The sequence below is a fragment of the Nanorana parkeri genome, unplaced genomic scaffold, assembly GCF_000935625.1.
Source record: "Nanorana parkeri isolate BGI_ZX_2015 unplaced genomic scaffold, ASM93562v1 scaffold45, whole genome shotgun sequence".
Lineage (NCBI taxonomy): Eukaryota > Metazoa > Chordata > Amphibia > Anura > Dicroglossidae > Nanorana > Nanorana parkeri.
Genome location: NW_017306313.1, coordinates 876,679 through 896,863, shown reverse-complemented (window position 1 = coordinate 896,863; position 20,185 = coordinate 876,679). Strand labels below are relative to the sequence as shown.

The window sequence follows — 20,185 nt, the reverse complement described above, 5'->3', positions numbered from 1 at the left end:
CACATTTTTTATTTTGTCATTTTAGCTACCCAATATGTGGTATATAAATAGTTATTCTAATTTTTCTTTTGCATGGATGTATGGGTGTACAGTGTTTGCATGGCGTACCTTGACTATGATATATTACTCACAAACCCTGCCCTTGGCTGAATGTATAACAGTACACAGGAATGACCCTCTCAAATGGTTTTCTATATTAAGTCTTTGGAAACACACAGGGGAATAAAAATATGTCAAGAATTGCTTAGAGGGCTGCTGAAAAGTTATGCTGTGCAAAAATGAAGAGTGCATCACAATATTCCCAAAGCAAATCGAAACCTGAGTTAACCCTTGAGCACAGGCTAGGTATTGTAATGAATTAAAAGTGTTGAATGGAAACAATATAAACTAGTCTTTCAATTACTACTTAAAAATAAATATTCTATTGCCCGGAAAGTTTTTAAAGCAAAAACAAAAATCAGCTTTTCCTGCAATGCTGATCTCCTCTATGGCATTGTCCCCCACAGACTCACTGCCAGTGACCCAGTGCTGACCCTCTTCCAGGCTGAATTATGCCTAGCACTGATGCCTAGCCCTGAGATGAGGAGGAAGGACCCTTTCACACGGGCTGATCAGGAGGGGATTTGTGCATGGATCCCTCCTGCTCAGAGCAGTACGGAGCGGAGGTCGCCATCTTGCAATGGAGGAAAAAAAAATGAAATTACCAGACCCCATGTTGGTCTATAGGGAATCGGATTACCCCCGATCCAGCACGATCAGGTCCAGCTAAATGGATCTCTGGACCTGGCTGGAGTCGGGGGTAACAAGTTGCCATCCATTTACACACGGCTGCGCATAGACTAACATTGGGCATCCAATCAGGTCCACTTGAAAATCTGACAGGTGGAGCCGATTGGACCACCCATGTGAAAGGAGCCTTTGTCAGTTTCGTACAGCTTAGAAACACCTCTTGTGCATTTACATTAGAGAGCTGGCAGCCTGCCAAGATTTTGCCTGCAATTGAAATAACAAGAAAATAGCTAAGATGTATGTACTTCTGCTGGGATTTTGTAAACTTTGAAGATGAGTTTGTTCACAATGCTTATAGTTTCAGGTCAGTGAGAGCTTGTTTAAAGTGATTTAAAAAAAATAATAGGTGCAGTGAGCGAGGAGAGGTTCTAGCAGTATTGGGGGGTGGAGGGGGTGGATGCAACTGGGTTTTATTTGCTGAACTTTTAATGAATGCTTTTTTTAAATAAGCTTAATGTATAAATATGAATTTTAGTTAACAAAATAATTAGTGTGGAATGTCAGCCAGATTTGTATTGGGGTTTTGGGTAGGAAAGGTTCAGATCCTCTATCTGATTTGTATTGTTGTATGCCATATGTAGGGAGATGTTTTGTTATTTTCTGTGTGCTCGCTGGGACAAAATGTAACGAGAAGTGTTTCCAGTAGGTACACAGACTGCATTGTGGGTAATTATGTTTTTACAAAGTGCAAGCATGTTTAGTCTGTGTTATATTGGACTTTAAATACAAATGTAAAAAATACTTTAATGGTTATTAGTTGGTTTAGTGACATTTTGTAAGCTGTTTTTGTATCACAAACTAATACTGTATGCTGTATATGCTTAAAAAAGTAACGTATTTTTAGTGCGCTCATAATTATTGTTGTATGATTATAAAACATTTTTTAACAAAGTTCACATATGTATACTAGCTGTTCATGCTTGTGTTATCATTCATATATAAGATAACTCTGTAAAGCTTTCACCCTTGAATAAAAGGTAAAAGAAAACCATAGAAACAAAAAGGCAAACAACGAGCAAAATAAGAACTTTAAAAAAAAATTATGGCTAACCTGCTCAATAGCTAGTTTCAAAGGGCTCACCACCTATCAACTTTAACGATTTTTGCATATTAGAGCATCAAAGATTTTGGGAGTCCTAAGAGAGAGGCTACTTTCCATTACTGATGATGGTGTACCAAACATTATGAATGGAAAGGTTCATGTTATACAAACCCAGTGTTGAACAATAAAAGGTGGATGCTTTTTAATAGGTTGTCAAGGTGTGCTCATTCTATTTATATAAGTAGGGGGTGGATGCGTAAAGAGAGCTCATCCCCAATGTTTTCACATAGGAAACATCACACACTACTTTAGACATATCATTGTGTAATAGTGATGTTAACGTTTGTCATATAAAGATTTTGATGTGAAAATGCACCTGGGCTCCACCATGTTGTATGTTATGTGACGGTGTTCAGCAGACCCTTTTCATCGATCCTCCAACATGTTCACCCCTGAGCCGCATTTGCTCAAGAGCCCACTCAGAGTTTGCAGGACAAATGTAAATAAGTGTGAGAGACTGCTAACATGAGAGCGAACGGCTGACACAGGAAAGAAGAAAGAAGAGGGAAGAGATATATAGAGAGATTGTCATGTTTTCAGTCAAATAAAAAGATAAATGGTTATGTAGATAGCAGAATCTTAACTTACTTGACAGCCATTATGCACACTCCCACAGAGCCTTACTAGGCTGTGAGGCTGTTTGGGTACAAATACACTGCACACTTGATTACCTGCTGGAGATTGCATTGTGGCTTTCAACACCTCCAGTGTCAATTTTAGCACTGCAAATGAGGGTCGAGAGAATCTCAAAAAGGACATTTTCAAAAAAGTAATAACATGAAAATAAGTTGATTTAAATGTCCTTTGCCAACCAAATGTTTATTTTTAGAAAGTAAGCAGTGGTGTGGTGACAGTGGTGTGCGTGGTGACACTTTAAGCAACAACCACTTGCAAATACACACTTTCCATTGAGCTTGTGACACCGATTTGAGAGCGAGGCTTGGAGCTCAAGCATGGAAGGAACATGGAAAGAGAAGGAAGAAGAGAGATACAAGATGGGAGGAAGAGGTAGACTAAATGTGATAAAAACACCCTCTATGAGCTACTGTAAAGACTGATCATTTGGGACATCTAAGCACTCACACTAGGTGCATCACCCAGAGCTGCACAGCCTTTGCTTAAATCACATTCCCACCAGGTCCTCATCTAACTGTGCATGCATGCCATGGCCTTATTCATTCCTGTAGGTGAGTCACACTTTTCAGGGAAGTTAGTGTCCATTAGAAGTATGGCTCACACAGAGAAATGAATAGGGCCGTGGGGTACATGCGTAGTAAGAAAAGGATCCAGAGGGGACATTTTCCAAACAAAGGCTGTGGGATGCCAAGAGAGCCTACACAGAGAATATATCTGGAATGGGGAGGAAGGTCATTATTTTACATGGCTACAAGTATTTTAAGTTCTAATAAGATGCATGCATGTGTATGTTGATCACCTGAGGAGTGTTGTCATTTTTTTATCACTCAGAAATGATTTTCCTAGGTTGTATTCTACTGATTCACATAACCCTGCATAAACGTCTCAGCCAATATCCTTACATGCCTCCATACTGTACATATTTTTCCGTTCATTTACTTTTTCTTCAATCCTGACATAAAGCACACATGATGTATTTTGTTAGTTTCATTAGTTCTTGGTGTCAGTTCTTTATGAGTCATACATCTTGCATTGACATGAACAGTTAATGATTTTAATTTTTACTTAAAAAAACATTTTTTTGTGTTATTACTCTAAATGTCCATAGTGATACTAATCTAATGTATCAGCCTAAGACATTTTATAGTAGGAATCTTAAAAAGGGATGCTGAATGAACTGACAGCGACACAATCAGGGGGTTATGTTGCTCTCTCTTTACCGATTCTGTCTAAAGCACACTGTTATGTTAGAATGTAACATACTGAGGGCACAGCAGTCGGTACAATTTAATATTACACTTGAGCAGTTTTATATTTTGGGAAACAGATGAATCTGAAAAACAGCTGCTGTTCATTTAGATTTAGATTGGTTTAAAGACCATGGTGAAAAAATAGAAGTTACACATTCAGTTGCTGTTCTAATGAATTTAAATACATTTTCATACCGGAGATAGAAAGCATATTCTTGAGGAACTGTATAAAATATTGTTAGATATGCTATTCATAAGATTATCAAATGCAGCTTCCTTGAGGTTTGGCACCATCATTAATATTTATTCAACTGATTACAGTATTCTTTGTTTTAAATAGACTGCAGTGTGCCTTTACAGAGCACATATTGAGTTTTTGTAGAAATGTCTTTTGTTACTGTGACTTTCTGTTTTTTAAATAGTTTATTTTTATTACCAATGGTTCTCTGTGGATGCCCCCCTAATAGAAGCCCCTGTTCTATATTGGGGATCAGTGGAAAAGACACAAACCTGTACTGAAAGTGGTTTTAGATTGGTGGTCACTGGAAAGTTTTTACTAATAAAAGCACCTTTTACATTAGTGCCCAGCGTCAATCCCTTTTATTGGTCAGTGAAAGGAGGTAATACACCCAGTTGCATGCTAGGAATCATGAGTTTATATTATTTATTAAGCAACAAATATTATCAAGTATCACAGAAAGCCTTGATAGCGTAAATGCCCTTGCTTCATTGTTCAGTGAAGAGAAGTGATAGTCTATTCAGTTGCATACCAAAATCAGGGATTTCTTATTATAAATTAAACAACGATCGTTAAAAGATTTTAGACTCTTTTTTGTTTTCCTCTGAAAATCAGGCACCTGCAGCATTCATTATTTCCCCTCCCTCCATTGACATAAACACTTTTGAAATAGTGAGTTCTGAGATTGCCTTATGTGATGGTTTTGTGGTGTGGTGTGGCGTGTGCTATGTAAGTGGCTTCATCAGTTGCTATGTTTTTTTTTTGCGTGTTAGGCTTCTCTTCTCAGCAAGTTTGCCAAACGTCTCCTGCCCTAACCCCCCTTCAGTAGCTTTGCATGCTTACCACGCTGTAGCAATGGAACTCTCTGCAGTGTTTTCCCTCCAGTAGTGCTGTATGTCAGAAAAACACCCAATTTGGATGTTTATTCCGCAGGCACCAGGAGTTCATTCTCCAGTGAGGAGTGGTCTGATATTGCTCAGGGAAGGTTTTTAACATTCTGTACCTTATTAAGGATATCTTTGTGGCCAGAACATATCCACTCTGGACAGTTTGTGTTGCATTTCTAAATGTCAACTGTACACCTTTTATATCTGGATATTTCCAGTGCCACACATCTGTCAGATGTACATAGAAAGACAGAAAGCAAGGGGGGTTGTAGTACATTAGGTACTACCCTGCCATTCCATGGATATACGTAGGACAGCGTTAAAGTCTCCTTTCAGGACTAAACTGCTTATAGCTATTGGAAGTGTCACTGCCTTAACTGTGTCTGTGCACTGCTAAAGCGGGAGATGACATATACAGGTTCACTAAAGTGTACTATAATTGTGAGAACAAGTTTCAGACATCTGCCCTGCTGTTCAATTTAATTTTGTGGATGTGTACATAGAGAGACTTAGTGATAAGAATAGAAACCCCTCTAAAAGCATTTGAATATGTAACATGATATGCTTACGCAATGTAAGATCCTTTTAAGGACCAGGATCCTGAAGACATGTAAATGTGTCTACTATAATAGAAATATGTGGTTTGTGTCTTTTATATAGTCAAAAATCAGTGATCTTTTGGGCTTAGAATTAAGGCCCCATGTATTCAAAGACAAGAGATTAAAGGAACTAGTCATTTATAATGTAACATCTCCTTGGGAGAGATGCAAGATCATGGAGCCCAATACCAAGAGAGCACATATATTTTACATACACAATCTTGTGTATGCATCAGAACAGGTAACTTACCATATATAGAATCCCGTTAATAACCACTAACAATCTCCAACATCCCCCCCCCCAGCCCACTGCCACAAAATGCTGTGAGCTTCTGTCCCACTATTCTAACAGGGGAAAAACCTAGTAGTGCTGTGGTAACACATACAGGGTTATTTACAAAAGGGTGAAAAGGCAGGAGAAGTGAACAATCTAGGCCAACATAGCTGAACTGGAAAGTGAGCTGAATTGGAGAATTTATCCAGATCAGCTATTTTGACCTAGAGTGTTCACTTCTCCTGCTTTCCCCAAACTCTTCACCCTTTTGTGAATAACCCCATTAGATTAAGTAAAAATAAGTCTCTAGCAGAGCAAAATAAAACAATAAAAATAATGTTGATTAGAACCTAATGCCAAATATTGTGTGAGCCCCACAGTTGGACATAGTACATTCATGGCTTGCCAAATATATAGGATTATATGCTCCTGTAGCAAGAAAAGCAAATGGAGTTCAACTTCTAACAAGATCTGGGCTACAGTATGAATAAGGGGGGAAGAGTGCCACATTGTGGTATTAGTAGGTAGGGACCTTAGGTTTAGTCCTGTGATGATCATAGAGCAGGTAAGGACCCCAGGACACACATTACATAGATGGCTGACAGCGGGGATCCTCCACATCCTCAACCATGGGCAGTATAAAAAAACACACAATCACAAAAGCTGAAATAACATGCTATAAAAATTTTTTACTCCAAGTAATTTTTTTAACGTATAATTTTTTTCCCCTTTCCCTCTGTGTTAAAGCTGAGAAGTCTGGATAAATTGCAATATTGTTGTTATTACAGCATTGCCCCTTTAGTGATCTGAATTCTTTGAGAATGTTCTTCTTATATTTAAATATAATAAGCGGGCTATGAGAGGTCTTGGAGCAACCCCGGATGCTGGCATCCCCATGAGGATTCTTTGCATGTTCAATGCCAAATGAGTTGGAGAATACATTCACATCCATTACCACCACCTGCAAAGCCTGCATTAAAATACCCGTATTTACACACAAGCAGATACCTCTCATTTGAGAACTTCTATATAGCCTGCTTACTGCTATTTGTTCTTGGTAATGTCATTGCTAGAGTGGGGAATGCAGGTGTACCTCACATTTTTACAATTGTATTCTTGCACTAACTATACACAGTGGTACTTGTATTGTGCAATGTACATTGTACATCATGCACACTAATATTTATTTGCGTGCTAAGAAATTGTAACGTAAAATACATTTTTCAGTTTTTGATTCTAGACTCTTATCTAGATGTTATATATTAATAACTTTTTTTAAAGAAAATGTGCATTCAATGTGTGTATGTGAGTTTATTTAATCTGCTAAATGAGGCTTGGCATGCTAAGGGCACACCCAGGCTCTGTCATGCACAATTAATTTAGTGGCAGAACATATTAGTTCCTTGTAAGTTGTGGTCATTCTTTTATGCAAATGGTAACCACGGTTCTCATGGTTTCAATGTGGGACACCCTTCATTATTCTTTTAATCTCCCATTTGTTAAATAAGGCCTCCCATCACACTTTGTCTGGTAGGAAAAACAGATGTTAAGGAAGAAGCAGGGCACAAGAGTCCACAACATTCCACAACAGTCCACAACATTTTTTTGGAGTGCTTTGCAAATTAATTATGCAGACATCTGATATGCTAGTATTATTATCACCTTATAGGAAGCCCCCACCTATAAACCATATAATCTGTTGTCTGATAAGATTCTATAAGAATTTACAATGTTAAATACAAACATGATGGTATAGTGCCCTTGATTCTTCTTGTATGTGTCCTAACATTTCAACTTCAATTAACTGCTACTGTCCAGACATTTTTTAAGTTGTACAGCAAGTTTTAATGAAGCATAACATTAGCTCGTTAAGTAACTCACCCTTTCAGCTAAGAAATGTAATTTAATCATTAATGTGATTTATAGGCTTTACATTATAACTATTAGCGACCCAAGATCTCATGATATAGTAATTTGTGGTTTTGTGATTCTTTTTTTTTATATTATTGACTTTCATATTTATCAGTGTTGTTTGTTTTCTTTAGCAGATAACATGCATACACTTATTGCTGCACTTTCACCATTTTGTTACTTTATAAATGGAAACTAAAACACCTAGATATTTTAACCACTTGCCGTCCACCCGTTGTAAATAAACGGACGGATGGCAAGCTCCTTCCATTGGGGCTCCATAAATATACATCTTCTTTTTTTTTCTGCTTGCGTGGTCAATATGCCATAAAATATAAAGGTCAGGTGTTGTTGAGGTTATGGATCCCCTGGATTAACTAGATGTTCCTTGATTTATTTTTAAGAGAAAAAAATCTAGATTTACCAAGTAGTTACATGATCCAGGGAATGGCTCTTGCCCCTTGTGCGCCAGCATGTAATGTATTTTACAAAATGTTCTTTCATAGACATTTGGGTTTTAACTTTTCATTACAATCACTCTTACTTAAAATGTTATTACCTATGTGTGAGTGATGGATCTCATTTTCTCTGCAGCCCGCTCATTTGTCACGGTATATAAATGCTATCTCATTTCAGGAGACCTTGGCTACAATATAATGGTTGCAGTACATATTCAAAGGCTTTGATAAATGTAGGCAATTTAGAAACTGTTCTCTTAGTAGTGATCAGTTTTTTTCTTTTTTGTGCATCAAATTGTTTTATGCAGAAATCGGCCTATAAAGGGCATTGAAATATTGTTGGCAAAGAACTGAAATGTGACAGCAAAGCTGAATTGTGGTTCATGCGGTCAACATCTCTGAGATTTACTATATTGTGCCTTGCTAGAGTTCTAAAGAATGGATGCAGGCACACAAAGAGCCTTAAACATAACACAGACTATGCCAGTAATTCTTCAATCATTTCTTTAGCTACAAGGTTGTTTTTTACATTAAATCCCCAGGACATGCAATATGTGTTTGCTTTGGGTTACAAATTGACCAAATATATTTTTTTGTGCTACTAGTCAGACTTTGTAAGTGTTTAAGTATTCTGTATATATACTAATACATAACATTGTATTTGATTCAAATGCAAGTTCTTAATGTTAGGTTAATTTATATTTATGACAGGTATAATTGACACTTTCACTAGCATTGCCATAACTATTACAGTGGTACAATTAAAACCTAAAAATGACCTCATGACCATACGTTTGTTTAAAATTGTATTGTCTGGCCATTGTCATTAATGTGAAAGTGAGTTAAAGGAGATCTAAAGCATCACATCAGGTATTTAGAACAAGCATTGTGGAATAAATGAAACGACTTTGTTTTTATGCACTAAAATATTTTCTTAATTTCAAAACACTGCATATCCTTGCCTCTTTTGCTGTTTTTTGTGATTCTAGATATTTAATCCCAAACTGGGCCATCTACCACAATATCTTGTGCAACATGTCACATTCAGCTGATCTGTAGGAGAGGCTGTGTGAGGATGTGGGCAGGACATTAGGGAAGTAATGTGGAGCTGTGAGGGAGTCAAAAAGTCTAGTAGTTTCTGAGTACAATGCTTCTGCATGTGTGACTGCAATGGGAGATATAGTATTAGGAAGGTAAAATTAAAAGTGGACAAGGCATACAGGAAATGTGTGTGAATGTGGCTCTCAGCATCTATTCAAAGATATTTACAGGGATTAAATGTACATAGAAATTCAAGGATAAAGGGCAAGAGATTTAAATGGCATGCTAAAGTCAATATAATTTTTCGTTGTATGACTTTAGTTACACTTAAGGTGCTGGAAAGCCACTTGATCATTTCTACATATGTGCAAAATGACTGCCTTCCCTCCTTGTCCTGAGACTCAGCTGACTCCTCTGTGTGCTGTTTAGCACTCGAGGATGAAGAGTGAGATCGGTATTTTCAATTACAGATCGCTCCTGTATTGAATGAACCTAAAAGAGCTTTGACCACTCCCTGGTTCAGGTCTTCAGATAAATGGCAGCACTGGCTAGGGGACTCTCTGTCACTGATCTGAATAGGCTGAATGTAGAGGCAGCATGAGTGACCTATTTATATTTATGCTGCTTCCATAAAGAGCACTACTTGGGTTTACTGTTACACAGTGGTATGTCAACCCCCATTGTGCCAGTAAAAGAGTTTAAACAAATTCAAATGTATATAGAAAAAAAATATATAAAATTATTTCCAAAAATACATGTAAAAAATATAACGTGTATGAATGTAAGCAACATAAACATATGTGCAGTCAGAACACACATACATACAAAATGCCATTTACACTATGCATATTAGGTATTTCAAGACTAATTATAGGATCATACATTTAATTTACCTGTAAACTCATGAACTGTAAAGATTTGTAATGCATAGTCGATTTACAACTTTGAGCATGCTAGTTTTTCACCATTTCAACAGAACATTATCACTAAAGATCCTCTGCTTTCAGAAAAAATATGCTTTAGGTGAGTTTATAAGTCTATAAAATATGTTTTATTTTGCATGTGAAAAAGGCTTGAAGCTAAAAACATGAATCTCTCATATCTTACTCAGTTCTCTTGATAGTCCAATTTTTTAAAACTTAGTTTGGCTTACTGCAAGCTCCAGTAAGTGACATACTTATCAAAGTGATGTGGAGGGAAACAAAGTTCTTGTTTAATGGTAGTAGCTGCTATAATTTGTCCCCCAGAGCCCATTGGCCTTGAAATATTTGCACCATTGGCGCTCACTGTGTAGCTCTCTTGACAGGTGTTAGTTATTGGCATTGTTATTCTCATTATTGTTAATATTGCATAGATACTCACAACTTATCAACAGAGGAGCAAATGATCACAGTTTTAATTTTCATTGGTTTTGCCACCAGTTTACTGCTTGGTCTTATTCTTACTATTTGTAAACCAATTTCTAGCAGAATTTTTAGACTTTTTTACACCTTCATGTGCATGGATAGCATTAGGTGACAAATCATATACTTGAAAAAATTCTGGTGAGTAAACAGAAGTATAAATGAAAATTAATGAATGACAATTAATTTTGCTGACAAAAAATGAATATAAACAGCTATAGTCTCTGTAATTAACAGTTCCGCTTCAAAGCCAAGTAGCGCGAGCCTTCCAATGTTCGGTAGAGTAGTGCTTTACTGGGGTTTGTATTAAGATCAATACATCCCCCTAATAGAGTGCGTACTCACCACAAACTTTCGGCTGTAACAGACAGCCCCAAACGTTTTGTCTGATGGGACACCGTTACTGTGGCGTCTTTCGTATCTCGTGCTTTACCATCTGTCCTCAGTGTTAAGTATTCCCACAGTCATGCAAAGAGTTTATTTAAAATTTCTTTAAAATTAAAAAAATCACATTCGGCCGATCCCCTGAGGACGTCTGTGTTAATGAAACGCGTAGGGGCGGGTCGACCATACCACACACGTTTGTTTTCGGATCGGCCGAATGTGATTTTTTAAATTTTAAAGACATTTTAAATAAACTTTTTCTGGAACTATTACCCGATGAAAGAATTTTTCTTTGCAGGACTGTGGGAATACTTTAAACTGAGGACTGATGGTAAAGCACGAGATATGAAAGACGCCGAAGTAACGGTGTCCCATCAGACAAAACGTTTGGGGCTGTCTGTTACAGCCAAAAGTTTGTGGTGAGTACGCACTCTATTAGGGGGATGTATTGATCTTAATACAAACCCCAGGAAAGCACTACTCTACCGAACATTGGAAGGCTCTGCTACTTGGCTTTGAAGCGGAGCTGTTTATTACAGAGACTGTAGCTGTTTATATTCCTTTTTTGTCAGCACAATTAATTGTCATTCATTATTTTTGTTTATACTTCTGTTTACTCACCAGAATTTTTTCAAGTATATGATTTGTCACCTAATGTTATCCATGCACATGAAGGTGTAAAAAAATGAAGGACTTTTTCAATTTGTGTAGATTTATTCACTTTATTTTTACACACTGAGACACCTAGAAACACTTGGTTAAAAGTCACCTCCTAACCGTACACATGTTCATTTACTAGTACAGTGCCGTGTTTTTCATTGATTAACGGTACTTGCATTCATGTGGTCTTTTTATGACTTATAGTCCACAAACAGGAGTATATGGTTATTTGATTCACCTTCTAGCACTGTTAATTCGGTTTAAACATCTTCAGACCCAGCGGTCTTTAATACAGCAGCTTGTATTTTATATCACAATCTTTATTTATATTTTTGTTTTGACACGATACACTAAAAATTCATCACATTGTCTGGACATTAAAAAACTTTGCAGTATCTAATATAAGTAATGTGTTAAGGAAACACTATTTTTGTTTAAATCACTGCCACCTGTGTGATATACAGCTAATTGAACTCCTAGCGCTGCTCATCTTGTTATAACACACATATGTAGCTGGGGTGTCTGAGAAACTCAGAAGGGTTTTTAAAAAACATCACATCCCTGTCTGCTTACCTGTCTAGCATACATTAGACAAGTCCTTGAAATAAAATGTTTTTATTTTTATCTCCAATATTTATTTTCAAATTTAAAAAGGAAGATGCAGTGTTATTCTTGTTTTGACAATGTGAAAAGTGTTGCTAAAGTACAACATTAATTGGATGCATTTCTTTTGTAGTTGGGATGACAGCAGTTCCGCAAGCAGTGGCCTTAGTGACACACTTGACAACCTCAGCACAGATGACCTAAATACTTCCTCTCTTGGTTCCTATTCCAACACTGGCTCTCCTAGGAAAAACAATCAAGCACAAGTAAGTACAAGCACATAATGATTGTAAAATCAAGAAGATATACCCTTTCAGTTTGTTTCACATGGAGATAGAGATTTTGTACACTTGAGATGATAAAAATGAGCTATATTAGATAATTGTAGCAAAACCAAAAATGTTTAAAAACATACTCCTAATAATTGCTAAGCAAAATTATACTCTTTTTATATTGTGAAAAATATATTCTTCTCTTCAGCACCTTGCTAGAGGTGGAGAGGGTGTGAGTAACTGAGCAGGGCTTTTACATACTTTCCCTAAGCTCATGCTCAATTAGCTCAATTACAAGTATTGTCAACATCTAAGAAACCATTGCAGCACCAAAGGTCACAATACTGTAGTGATTTCACTGAAGGAGATGGAGCATTGTCATCCTATCCAAATGTTATGCTAGCACCATCACATTCTCAAACAATTCATCCCCACACAGCTACCTCCTCATGTATCACTTCTCCCTCCCTTTTCAGAGTGTAAGCCCTCAGGGGCAGGGCCCTCCTTACCATCTTGTCTTGAATTTGTATTGTGATTGTAATGTCTTCCTTATATTGTAAAGCGCTGCACAAACTGTTGGCGCTTTATAAATCCTATATAATAATAATAATAATAATCAAGAGGTATTTACAAGATGGGCCAGGTACAATTGGCTTACTGGTATGGGCAGTCTATATTAAACATGTGATTTTATAGATTAACTATAGATATACTTTAAATAACAAATCACCCAGGGGCAGCAATCTTAGTTTTGTAATGCCACCTGACATGTGATTTTGTTTTGGGTGGATGCACTTATATGACATTGTACTTTCCTTAGGAAAACCTCAATTCTTTTCTCTTCTTACTCTCTACACTACTTTGAAAGGATGACTGACATTTCATAAATGTGCTGATTTCCCAGCAGAATGCCCCATTCACACATCTGCGATGCGATGCTTTTTTGTTAACCTAACATTGCATGTGATCTTATGTGATGCTGGATTGTGTACGGCATCACACGTGCTCCCTCATTGCAGAAATGTGAACGAGGGCTAAGAAAGGAATAGCAGTCCATGCACAATTGCAGATGCAACAGCAAGGCAAGTGAATAGAGGAGACATTTTATAAATATAATAGATCTCGCACTACAATAGCTAAGTTTCAATAGGTATACATTCATTAAAATATGAAAACTCTAAATATAATGAAAACATTGATGTAGCTTAATTAAATACTTCAGAAAAAAACGAGTTTTAATACATGTTTATTTCCTACCTCATCTGAAATAACCTTTACAAAACAAACATTTTGAAAATGATGCCTTCATAAGATTTTGCCCATATTTTTGCTGTGATTGTACAAGTTATAAGTACAAGTCATCTATCGCATTCAGTCTTTGTAATACAGGTATCTGGAAAAAAAATAAAAAATCCCATATATTTACAGACATTCACACTTGTACATTAAAGGTAAAAATTACATTTTTTTTTTTGTAGCAAAAAACAGATACTGAGAAGCATTCCTTGACGGGACTGGAATCCTGGTCTAATGAAGAGTTAAAAAAACAAGATGATGAGTATGACTTTAGCACAGAATCAGGCAAATGGAAAGTACATTCATCTGGGTTATCTGAGGATTCTGATAAAGGGGGGCAGAAATCTCTTTCTATTTCCCAGACTGGGTCATGGAGACGTGGAATGACTGCTCAAATTGGCACGTCATCAAGACACAAATCAGGAAGCAGCTCCTTAAAAACACCAGGTATGAAGCAGATTTATATTGTCATTTGACCGTGGTATCTGTATATGAACCTGTTTTAATAGTAACTATTATTAGCATTAAACCTTTTATTGTGTACCTCAGTTCTTTCTTAGAACTGCTTTTTGTCACTGTAACATCATTGTATGGAACTAAAATATACAGTAGAGCTAAAACAGAATTCCAGCCAAAAATAAGAAAATACAAATGAATAGACCATTAAAAGATAAAAAAGTAAAACCAACTTGTAATTAAATATTCAGCTTCACTCCAGAGATTTCCTCCAAAGTACTTTTTGCCCGTAGATGTCCAGCTTGTTACTGGATGGTGAAAGGATAAGCAGCACAGTGGTGAGCTAATATATGCCACTCTTCTTTGTATTCCTAGCAGCATGCTTTTTGTTAGCACATTAACTGATTGGCTCCTTATTCTGCTTCTTCCTCTCACATTTCAGCCCTGCTGTACAGGAACTGCAAGAGGCTGATACCAGGTCAAATGCGTTTAATGACCTTATAATGGTTACGGAGCTGCATTAACCTGTGTCTTTTATGTCTGACTGGAGTTTTGCTTTAAAGTAAAATTGTGACTTGTGTAGCGTACATAGTATAAGGCTGGGTTCACACCTGGGCATACGGAATATGTGCGTTTGCCGCACGTTTTTACCGCAATTTGCGGTAAAAGAAACGCGTGACAAACGCGTGTTTCCGAGGGATATCCGGCTGTATCCTAATAGATATGCAAGGCAAATACACCCCAAAGAAGCTCCTGTACTTTTTGGGTGTAGGGCGTTTTACACCGCGTTCCTACGCACTGTAAAATGCCCAGGTGGGAACCATGCCCATAGGCAATTATTGGTTTTCACATGTTGAGCGTTTTACAGCACGTAGGAACGCGCTTTAAAACGCCCAGGTGTGAACCAGGCCTAAGAGTACGATAAGTTGCAACTTACGGGGGGCATACTTTGAACATTGATGAAATTACTTTTTCCTGCTCTCTCTGTGGCTGTTTTGAAAAAAATTTAACATTTCAATGTTTGTCAACAGGTAAAACAGATGATGTTAAAGCATCAGAGAAAGTCAAAACATCGCTTAAAGGTGGACCACTCCAGCGTTCGCCCTCAGATGCAGGAAAAAGCAGTGGTGATGAAGGAAAAAAGCCACCTTCAGGAATTGCAAGACCAACAGCCACTAGCTCATTTGGCTTTAAGAAAGCTGGGGTAGGCTCACCAAACATAACTGGAGGAGGTGCAATTCTAACTAGTGGATCCGCAACACTTGGGAAAATGCCTAAATCAGCAGCGATTGCAGGAAAAGGGGCTGGCAGGAAAACTAGCCTTGATGGCTCCCAAAATGAAGATGATGGGGTATTGCTGGCTAACTCAAAAGCTACACTCCAGTATCGTAGTTTACCACGTCCTTCTAAGTCCAGTACAAGTGGTATTCCAGGTAGGGGTGGACATAGATCCAGCACTAGTAGTATCGATTCCAATGTAAGCAGCAAGTCAGCAGGTACAAAACTTAGAGAGCCCTCAAAAATGGCCTCAGAGCGTTCAAGTCCTGTCACCATCAACCAAACTGACAAAGAAAAGGAAAAAGTGTCAGATTCTGAAAGTGTCTCATTGTCAGGTTCTGCTAAATCAAGTCCAACATCAGCCTGCAGTGCTCAAGGCTTGAGGCAACCAGGATCAAAATATCCTGACATCGCTTCACCAACATTCCGGAGGTAAGAATCATTTTACTACCCTTGTTTTTTTTATATCGTGTTCAACAAGCAGCATATTTTACAAAACATAATTTTATCTTTCATTTCTTTGGCATGTACCAATTGTGTAGTACTTCACAATGGACAACTTTTAAATACTGTGTGTATTGGGAAAACTTTAAAGGACATGGGAATCTCTGACTAAAAGTATAATTATTATTTTATATTCCTATAATGTCTTCTCACTGGGGACTCAAGGCACTTATAAAATTGGTATCAGGGCAGCCATTTTGGGCACCTTCAGTAGAATATCATATCATAGGTTATTTGGCTTCTGTCCAAAGTTAACCCTATCGGCATCTCTTTGGAGTGTGGGAGGAAACCGGATTTCCCGGAGGGACCCATGCAAGCACAGGGAGAACATGAAAAAGCCATGCAGATAGTGTAATCATATAATGAGATAATATGTACGGATATAAGGAAAACAAAATGATATGGCATTCAGAGACATCAGAAACCTTAAATCTAGTCAAAACAATAGAATCAGTTTGCCAATAGTAAACTACAGTCATGTCAGTGATTACTTAGCTTCTAAGTTAAAAGTTATTTCTCTTACAGATCATTTAAATCTAATATATACCACTATTTCCCACCTGGATAAGTAAAGATAATGCAAATACTTACCATGAGATATTGTGCATCCCTCAAATGTCAGTTCTACAGAGTTTCTTATCAAAATTAACTGTATGAAAATTATTTTAAAATGTATGACTCCCTCTTGTGGGAGATTGTAGAACTGCATGTATGAAAGAATTCGGCACAGCTCATATATCTTAGTAAACAGTTCACTAAGACACATGAGTTATTAATGAGTTAATTTTTCTCTCATACATAAATATTTACATACATATATATATATAGTATATGTGTGAGATAATTATGTTTTAATTGCTAAATAACATTTAACTGTTGAAAGCCTTTATACCTCATTTTATCTAATGAAATAGTATTTTATCTAATCTACTTAATAGATGCCTTATGTAATTAAAACCAGAAGCTAAAACTATTCTAAAGAAGAACTCCATGAAAAAACAAAAATAACAAAGTTATACCTCTCTCCCCCTCCATTCCAGTGATGGTATGTCCTTTGGCGTCCTCGCGTCCAATACACTGTATTGGATGTGATGACTCGCATGACCTTAGACAGCTGGTGCGGAGGGGGAGAGAGGCTCCAGGGATTGGTTTAACAGCCAGCTGGCTCCAAGGTTCGGGTGAGAATAACATTGTTATTTTCGCTCTCTCAAAAATGAACACTTAACCCTTGCAGTGCGGTGGATTGAGATAATTTTTCCCCAACGTTCTTCTTTAGGGAGCAATAAACGTATGCAGTATTTTTTGTAATTTGGCTTTTACATATTAGATGCTGTAAAAACATTCATATAATAATATTAACACTTGAACAGACCATTTTGATGAAAATGATTACCATATTACTCATACTGGCCATTTTCCAGAAGTAAAACCAAAGACTATAGGGCTCTGGTACAAATACTCAATAGGGACTACCACTTATCTCATACAGACTCTTGGTTAGGACGATGTCAAATATCCATTTGATACAATAGACCATAGTTCCTTCTTTTTTTTATTTCTGTACTAAGCCTTCTACGTGCTATACCAACTAATGTTTGTAGATAAAAATGTGAGGGAAGAGAGAAGTAATGGGTTGAGACCTAGTGATGCACCTTATTACGGTTTTGGTCTGTGCACACCTGAGAGTTACACACCAGCATTTCTCTCTAATCTGCTGTAATGTATGGTTATCTACCTCTGAGGGTGTGTAAAGCAATAAAGGTTTGTTGATCAAAAGCATATTTATGTTGTATATACAATAATTAATGTATTACCGGAAACTAATTGTTATTTTAATTTGTAGGTTGTTTGGCACAAAAGCAGGTAGTAAATCTTCCTCTGCTGCAAATAGTGATGGTGTTAAGTCTTCTTCAGTGATATCTAGCCCCAGCAACACCTCTCTGGCTAGACAGGGCAGCTTGGATTCCCCCTCATCTGGTACAGGTAGCATGGGCAGTGCTGGTGGACAGAGTGGAGGCAGCAGCCCCTTGTTCAGCAAACCCAGTGAATTAACTCCTGATGTCATAAGCCTAGGACATTCTTTGGCCTCCAGTCCAGCATCAGTTCACTCGTTTACATCAGGTGGCCCAGTGTGGACGACAAATTTGAGCAGCTCCTCTGCTGGAAGTAAGGACACCCCAAGCTACCAGTCAATGACAAGCCTTCACACCAGCTCAGAGTCTATTGACTTACCTCTCAGTCATCATAGTTCACTATCTGGATTGACAGCAAGTACCCAGGAACTTCAAAGCATGCTGATGAGGACTGGAAGTGTTAGATCGACCCTGTCCGAGAGGTAAGGATATTTTCCTTAAAGTGACTAGGCTTCAAGTTTGCTAGTGTTACCTGCCACAAACAGAACACATAATAGCCTTAATAATTCCATAAGTATGTGTGTCAAAACTTAGAACATCCATAACAGCAGATGCAAAAGAAAAAATTAGATATTAGGGGTTAAGTGTTAAAAACATTACATCAGTGACATACTAATGAGACAGTGATTGAAAAGAAAGAGCAGAGCTCCCGTGTCGGCATAGTAGTATTAAACGGCAATAGGATGCACATTGGAATGTCTGCAAATGTACTTCAGGCCTTCTGCAGCATTATAGCAATACATCAAACTTTTATGTATTTTTTTTTAATTTTAATTCTAATGGTTTTTATCTTGTTTGTAGGGGTTTTCTTTATCTTAACAGTATGCAACTTGATCGAAACACTCTGCCCAAAAAGGGACTAAGGTATAACTATTCCTCGCGCATGACCGCTGCCTTAGTACACTTTGGGCGTCTCTTGCTTTCTGTTAGTCTATCCAACTACCTTCTCTGTTCAGTGCTGATCAAACTGTCTTTCACCAGTATATCGTATGCAACAGGCTGGCCTCAAAGGGTGTGTGCTCATTGGCATTTGTACCTGTATCCTTGGTGTGTTTCCCTGTTCTCTTGTTACAGTACATCTATGGATCACTAATCTCTATGATAAACAAATTCAGGCTTCATCTATTAGTACTAAAGCTGGGTGGTTAAAAACAGCCATGTTTCATGTCTTAAAATGGAATAGAGATAAAATACATCTGGGACACCACCATTTTGGCAGCATCCCCAGATCTATTTTATTCGTTTTTATATGTGAGTCTAGTATTTCTTTTAGGAAGTACCCTATTTTCATAAACATCAAAATTCTTCTACTTTCTATATTTGCAATAAATGCTTACTCAGAATGCCCTTGGGCTTACCTAATACGTGAAGTATGAGTAATGCGCAAAGTAGAACTAGATCCAGAACTATAGTATTCATTGGGATTTCTGCATTCAGGTAAATAAAGGGTGATTCCTGTTTTATTTTCACTTATTGTGTTTTATACATCATACTTTTTTTTCATGTAGGCTCATTTGTATGAATTCAACTGACTGTGTCTATCACAGAGAATACTGATCCAAGTTTAATTTTCATTCAAGTGGCAAGCAATAGTTATGTAACTGATTTTTTTTTTAAAAACACACCATGATCTGTGCATACATATAGCTATGCAAGGCACAGATTACATACTTTTCTATTTTTTTTTTCTTCCACATTTTAAATCTGATCTTTTTAAGGTAATTAAGTAGTATTTTTACTGTATGTGTATCAAGCTTTGGTATTGGTCTCTGTATTAAGAATTTTCCTTTTCCAGATACTAACAACTTTTCACTGCTTGCTTTTGTATTTGGTTCTGTTGATCTCTCTTTGTATTTTTCATCAATCTTTTGTGTACAACGTTGATGGTCTGTTCTTTGTGTTTGATATTATATATAAGCAAACACATAATGCATATGTTTCATGGAAATTAGAAGATTTCAGAGTCTGCGATGTAAGAAAATGCCAGTTCTTGCTGTGCAGACATTTAGGCCTAGACTGGTTCACACTTGGACAATCCGTGACCATGCAGCAATTGTGCACGAAACTGTGCCGATGGCCGCGCAATCACGGAATTGCATACCACCGCTGATTGCACTAGCGGTGCCATACTTTTCTAATGGCAACCCCCGACCACGCCAGGCAACTGCACGTCCCGGGATAACCAAGTGTGCACCTGGCCTTACTGTTCAGGATGGCGTTCCCACTACAGA

The 20,185-nt window shown here is 37.4% G+C and overlaps 1 protein-coding gene across 2 annotated transcripts in view; it reads left to right on the top strand.

The window, feature by feature from the left end:
* The window catches only part of NAV3 (neuron navigator 3), a 269,901-nt gene that overhangs the window by 161,662 nt on the left and 88,054 nt on the right, over positions 1–20,185 (top strand). For both annotated transcript variants that reach the window (XM_018572850.1, XM_018572842.1), the window contains exons 13-17: positions 12,369–12,495; positions 13,986–14,250; positions 15,291–15,969; positions 17,885–18,376; positions 18,777–18,818. In XM_018572850.1, coding sequence (XP_018428352.1) covers positions 12,369–12,495; positions 13,986–14,250; positions 15,291–15,969; positions 17,885–18,376; positions 18,777–18,818 — 1,605 coding nt within the window. The remainder of the gene's footprint in view (positions 1–12,368; positions 12,496–13,985; positions 14,251–15,290; positions 15,970–17,884; positions 18,377–18,776; positions 18,819–20,185) is intronic.